This window comes from Electrophorus electricus, chromosome 1 (genome assembly GCF_013358815.1).
Source record: "Electrophorus electricus isolate fEleEle1 chromosome 1, fEleEle1.pri, whole genome shotgun sequence".
In the NCBI taxonomy this organism is placed as follows: domain Eukaryota; kingdom Metazoa; phylum Chordata; class Actinopteri; order Gymnotiformes; family Gymnotidae; genus Electrophorus; species Electrophorus electricus.
Window position 1 is genome coordinate 29,469,922 of NC_049535.1, and position 6,530 is coordinate 29,476,451.

The 6,530-nt window shown below is 41.2% G+C and overlaps 1 protein-coding gene across 2 annotated transcripts; it reads right to left on the minus strand.

Moving 5' to 3' along the window:
- Nucleotides 1-2,335: 2,335 nt before the first annotated feature.
- LOC113569896 lies at nt 2,336-6,062 on the minus strand. Of its 2 annotated transcripts, none has more exons than XM_035528652.1 (7): nt 5,698-6,062; nt 5,485-5,583; nt 5,168-5,269; nt 4,954-5,059; nt 4,387-4,634; nt 3,492-3,678; nt 2,336-3,194 (listed from the first exon to the last, which is right to left on the minus strand). In XM_035528652.1, the coding sequence occupies exons 1-7, from the start codon at nt 5,890-5,892 to the stop codon at nt 3,061-3,063; spliced, it is 1,071 nt and encodes a 356-aa protein (XP_035384545.1). In that variant the 5' UTR covers nt 5,893-6,062; the 3' UTR covers nt 2,336-3,060. The 2 variants fall into 2 exon arrangements, with proteins under 2 accessions (XP_035384545.1, XP_026853797.2); XM_026997996.2 differs by having other exon boundaries at nt 5,210-5,269; nt 5,698-6,061.
- Between the last annotated feature and the right edge of the window lie 468 nt (nt 6,063-6,530).

Genomic DNA, 6,530 nt, shown 5'->3' on the forward strand with positions numbered 1-6,530 from the left:
GGAGGGTTGGACATTAATCAAACCGCCCCATGGAACCACCTCTTCCTCCAAGATAATAAATAAATTCCACTCCTCTCATTGGACAGATGCTCATGTTGGTTGTAACCCTCTCTGCCTCTCTCTCTCTCTCTCTCTCTCTCTCTCTCTCTCTCTCTCTCTCTCTCTCTCTAATTTTAAGGGTCCTCATCTGCTCTCAGGCAGGGCAATTCCCCACAGATCAGAGGAGGGCAGGTGTTCTGCTTGCCAGCCGAGACCAGGCACCCCCTTTTCCTCTCCAGGGGCCAGTGTTGCCCTGACAACTGGCCAACCTGTGCCCCAGCCTTGCTCTCTCTCTCACTCTCTCTCTCACTCTCTCTCTCTCTCTCTCTCTCTCTCTCTCTCTCTCTCTCTCTCTCTCTCACCGCTGAACAGCAGTTACTGTGTTTGCTGATGGCTAACAGTCAACCCTATGTCTCTGTCTTATTCCTTCTTCTATAGACAGATATCTCTTTCTTTCCCTGTTTTTCTCTCGCTCAGGTTGTTCTGAGTGTTTTTTACTCTTTGGCTGAGCTCTCTCTGACAAGTAAATTATTGCTTTTGAGTGATTTTGTGATTTTGAGTAATGTGTGTATACATTTGTTGTCGGCATGTAACTGCTTCAAAAGCACACTCATATTCACTAATGTAAATGTATTTGTACAATTTGCACACTTATATTCACAAATGTACATAAATGTACACTGAAACCGACATTGAAATCATATACCAAGTCAGTGTATGGAGAGAACAAGTACATTTAATTATTGAAAATCCCTGAAAATCACCAAATCACTTCCTGTCCTCTAATGTACTGTATGTAGAGAAACAGACAAAGAAGGTCGTAGCGCACAAAGACAAATTAATCACCTGGTTTATCTATGTTGTCCCATTAGAGTGACTGTAGGCACTCTGATGTGTGAGCTGCTTGCAAATGCCCAGCCAATATTAGCTGTGCCTTTTACTCATCATAGTTAAGAAATCATACCTATGTGTGTGTACCCTGAAAAGCTCGCGTGAATGACAATATCTTTAGTGTTTTCCACTGTCGGGGAGGATCTCCCCCCCCCCGACAATATTGGACCTGCTCCTGACGGGAAGAGGAAGACAAATGGAAAGTTAACATGGCACATGGCGGTGTATAAGGACGCCACAACGGGTTCTGCGGCACCCTGCCTTGCAGGGCATTGTGGGATATGTCTTTCGCCAGAGCCACCACTCACATGACATATCACAGCACGGCGGGAGTTGTATGGATCTTCAGGAGGAGGTGTTACATCAGCGTTCCCCAATCGTTTCATTTCTGTTTTCCTTCCGCCTGCCCTTGACCAAGCTCATTTGGAGTCCTACTGCGGGATCCATGTGTGTTTGTGTTGGCCCCCTTAAAGAGCATGAAGGGTCTGAAAGGAAGTTTATTGAGCCCCCTGTTGCCAAACAGTTTAGATGTTACCAAGCTATGTTAGGACAGTTCAAAAGAGAGTGCCTTCCTTTTAGCAAAAATCAAATAGCAATAGCAAAACCTATTTGAGATATCAAATCTTTCTTTGTTTGGAACTGGATTAAGATTCTGGCCAAACTCGGTGTCTACACTACGCAATACAAGCAAAGTGGTTCATGAAGACAGGACACTAGATAAGGGAACGACACAATGAGGATGTCTAAAACTGTAGCTACAAAAGGAGGCCATTGATTTCCTGTTAGCAGATCTCCTGTCTGAAAATGGAGGAGGGGGGGGGTCTCTAAGATGGCTGGATCGGTGAAGATATGGTTGCAGTACCAAACTGCTGTTTCTCAGAACTCCGATCTGTTGTATCATTGACACCTAAATGGATTAGGTTCATGTATCACGGATAATGGCCTGGCCCATAGCGTGTGTGTCAGTGAGCCGGTGTGTGTGTATGATAAGGCCTATTGATTATGTACCATATGTGGTTCCCACGCCATCCTTTGTCCCCAGTCTTCAACTGTTTTCTTTTTCTCATATTAGCAGGGGGGAGGAGCAAGGCAGCACAGCTGGCTGGTGCAAGGATGAGTTCCTCGCGAGCCGGCCGCCGGCAGCTCCTGAAGGGCCCCTGGGTATTAGAAGATGGAAGGGAAACTTAGATCTTAAAGTGAATAGCTATTAAACCTGTAATACAGATACAATTCCTCCAAATGTTTAACATTCCTTGCTCATCTTTGGTTGTTTTCATACGACTGGACTACATCAACAGCCTTCAGGAGCTTCCTCATTTTACGATTGAACTATTATTTTCAATGAATAGTTGTACGGTTTTTCATTTAAAAAGCATGGACATCTTTGTCATATAATGTCAGTTTATTAAATATCATGAAGCACGAAGGCCATGGGGATTAAACTTATCAGCAGCATATTTTACATTTTTAAGTGTATTGTGACGTAGCTGAGGTTCAGGCAAACAGAAAACTTGTTTCCTAAATCATGTAAAAATGCCATACTGTTGTTTAGTAGTGAAACTCACTATTTATTGGACAATCATAGGCTGAAAGATGAAATTGGACCATCTGACACAAATAAGGCTTCACAGGGAGAGAGTGTATAATTACAGCACATAAAAATGAAGTATTATGATCCCATTACATGTGTAATTCAACATTTCATTTTATTACATGTAGCAAGTGCCAAAATGTCTGTTCTTATACAGGACAACACTGTTTTCCGAATAACAACCAAAGCTTAATTTGCTGTTTTATGCCTAAATAATTATGCAAGCACATGTATTTTTAACCAAAAATCAAGAAACAACCTCCAACAGTGCTGGACACTTGAGAAACCATGACCTCAGTTCTAGCTATCATGAAGCTGCAATCAGCAGTTTTGTTTGGTCAATGTGAAACAATTTTACAATGTATGTAAGACATTCCACATCACAAAGAATAAACTGCATTAACAATAATAACTAGGAACAGAGCAAAGAAAGTTTTCAAGAGAAGAATTTCATTTTCTTCCATTCATTCAGTGGTCAAGGGATAGCACTGTTTTAATGAGATGTCAATCTTCTTGGGACTAACTGTATCCACACCCTCCTAAGGCTCAGCCACTGGCTCCTCACATGGGTTTGGCTTCTTCCGGAGCCTTTTGGCTTCATTCTGAAGCTTCTGTCGAATGTAGCCCTTAATTTCAGAATCTGTCTTTCCAGGGAAGTAGCGCTGCACTGCCCCTGTTGAGAATGTGGAGATATTTATGGAAAGTTAGAAACCTAAATTCAAAATGATCATCTACATAAAGAATGGGAGATTATTTGAATAGTGTTTCTGCATGGTAACAGGGGAAAAAAACATGGAAATGATGTCTTATTATGCTTTCAGTAAGAAATTAAATAAGAAAGCCATTACAGAATATGTAAATGTATAGCTAAGTCTTAACTGGCCCTGCATAAACATGTTGACACTCAACTTGATTAGATCACAGAAAATAAAAACAATTTTTTGGGCAAAGGGACATTAAGGGAGCGTACTCAGAATAGCCTGGATTTCATTGGCAGGCAGTGCTGGTTTGGGCTGGCCCCTCTTGGTGTTAACGGCACCGGAGATGGAGTGTGAGGCCAGGCGGTCCCTGTCGTAGAGGCCCCGCAGAAGCTCGTTGGTGAGCTTCTGTGCCGTGGTGCCCGTGTTACAGCGCTCCAGCAGCTCCACAGGGATAAACTGGGAGGGGACGGTGGAGCGCGAGGTCACAGCCACTACCCGCAAGCCTGCTCTGGGGCTTTTCCCATCAGCAATTTATGAGAGTACAAATCCATGTAGCATGGATTTCTGATTCAAGGTCTGTCATGGGTATATATTGTGGTTACATGAATACACATAAATTTCAGATTGATGCGTATGTGTGTTTTGGCTTAAAACTAGTGCATTTAGTAAAAGAGTTCAGTTATTTAACCTTGCATGTCAGACTGACCAAAGGCATGTTTTTGTTATAATGCTTTACTTTATTTAATATAAGCATTCTTGTTGCAGCAGAATATTTTTAGGCTCCTCTGAGTGAAACTGTCTGGAGTTGCATTTAACCAGAATTTCCCCCCACAGCTACAGATGGCATAGTTAAGACCTGTTTTAAAATATACAGCGCACGCTTTTCTTCTAAACTGCACATCACTGAACAAGCAGCTGAGGGCTTATCTTTGGTTTTGACAACAGAATTAAATTTACAGTCAATATACATAAACAAGGTCCCAGAAAATTAAATGTAATTCAATTTCAGACAGAAGATTAATAAATTGACTTCTAAACTGAACCCTGAAAAGAAATGCGATGTATTTTTTCCTTTTAAGAGTGTTAAATATGTGAGAAACAAATGAATCATGTCCCTAAGACATTGGCCAGATCTATAATAAGACAACATTACAGATAGATTACCTCTTGGAAATGCGCCGTTTCACTTCTTAGTGTCTCGCTGTTTCTCTCTTGGCCACGCCCCTGCTGGGAGGAGCCTTGGCGCTCCACCCTCTTATCTTTCTTGACATCTGGGCCAGATATTTGACTTGGGGCAAAGTTTCCCTCATGTGTTCCTGGAATGCTGGGGGTTGTATTTACACTGCAGCAGTTTAACCACCCGTCGCTCTTTGTGACCAACTCTTCAAGATTTTGTGCCAACCTTCCACATGCTGTTTAGAACAAGGCAACACAGCTATGGGGATTAGTGAATTACGTAAATTAGAGAATGACCCGGATTTTGGAAGTAGAAAACATTTGTTGGCAAACTTATATTGAACATATAATGTGCTAATTATAATATATAACATGCTGAACATATTGTAAATCAGAATCTGATTAATTTTCTCATTTCAAATGACTTTTTAAAAATAAACATGCAACTTCAAATTGTTGCTATAGAGCTATGAAATACATATGCTTGTAGAAGTAGGTAGCATGCATACAACTAATCACTGATCCCATTTATGGACATCGGACAGTCCTGCAGACCTGTGAGAGTCTTTATTTGCTCCCTGAGGCTGTCTGTCTCCCGCTGCATACTCAACACCATGGCGATAAGTTCTGATCTGGAGCAGGTTTGGAGATTTCCTAACACCTGGAATGATGAGTACAGCCATGACAATATGCCACGACCATGCACAGACCCTTCATGGATAAATGTGAACACATGGCTAAAATGTACTACTTTTTATATCATGACTACCTCATGATCTTTGGTGCGTAAAGTGTGTTGAACTGACTGTACCTCCATAGTGAGGTCACCGTCTCTTATGGTCAGTTCTGCTCCGTTATCAGTTTCAAAAGTCTGTTTCACAAAGGGAATACAAAATGCAGTTGTTAAAGACACCTGTACATGAACATGCTTTAAGGGAAATATTCAGGGGTTATCTTTATTAAAGAGTTCAGTACGTCTCAAAGATCTGCCTAATCAAACAAGCATGGCACATGTAAAGCTATGAGCAAGTCAGCAAGGAAATTAATTCAAATGATCAGTTAGTATAAAAGTAAGGAAAGCCTGACCCTTGTTATTAGTTTCAAAGGACCAGCATCACATGGTCTGATCTCTTCTGCCCTGCCTATGGCAGGGCGTAGCTGTCGTCTTATCTTCGATGGTCTATGCTGAAAAACAATTGTTATAATTAACAACATGGGTCTCCCAGGGGTAGCTATCATATCGGCGACAAAAGGCTAATGCTTACATCGACCGAAGACTTAGAACTGTGGCATACTTACTTCAATCGCTTCATGCTGAGGTTGTTCTTCATAGCCTTCGCATGCGTTATTTAGAAGGCGTTTTGCGGTTGTTTTCCTTCTCATCTTTCGTCCATTATCCGTTTTCCCCACTGAAAAGCTGCCCGATTCTTTAATATGCTGATCATGGCGTGGCTGAGGTCCGTGACAGTCCGATGACTTCTCACGTGTGGACATAAGTAACAGGCTTCTCACCGTTCAGCGAGTCCAAATTAAAGAGTATAAAAAGAATATCTTAAACAGCTGAATGTTTTCAGCGAGTATCAGAAAATCTGAATTGTTGCATTCATTTTTTTGTTGTTCATCGGATGACTGGTTGTATCAGCAACTAACAAGAATTCTTTTAGAGCTTTTCCTTTTTAATGCCCCGAGGCGGGATTAATAAAAACTGATATTGTTCATAATCTATGAATATATTAATAGGCTAAGTGTATCTGCCCTTTTTTCTAAGTAGCATACAACTGCTTACATTTCCGTGAAAAGTATATTATGAAAATGAATCTAATAAAATACCAGAACCTGAACATTTGGAATCATTTAAGCAGTACATTTTGAGGAAAATATGTTAATGATGATATAAACTTTATAATTCCTGATTTTCCATTTTCTTCAGAAACCACAATGCTCTCTCTCTCTCTCTCTCTCTCTCTCTCTCTCTCTCTCTCTCTCTCTCTCTCTCTCTCTCTCTCTCTCTCATTTTACATTTTGACTGTGTGTGCACAGATGCTGGCGAAAGGTTGAACAAAATTTGACCTTAGTCAGTCCCAGGTGCCCAAGGGTGAAGACTAAGTGTGTCCGGAAACACCTGAGGTTCT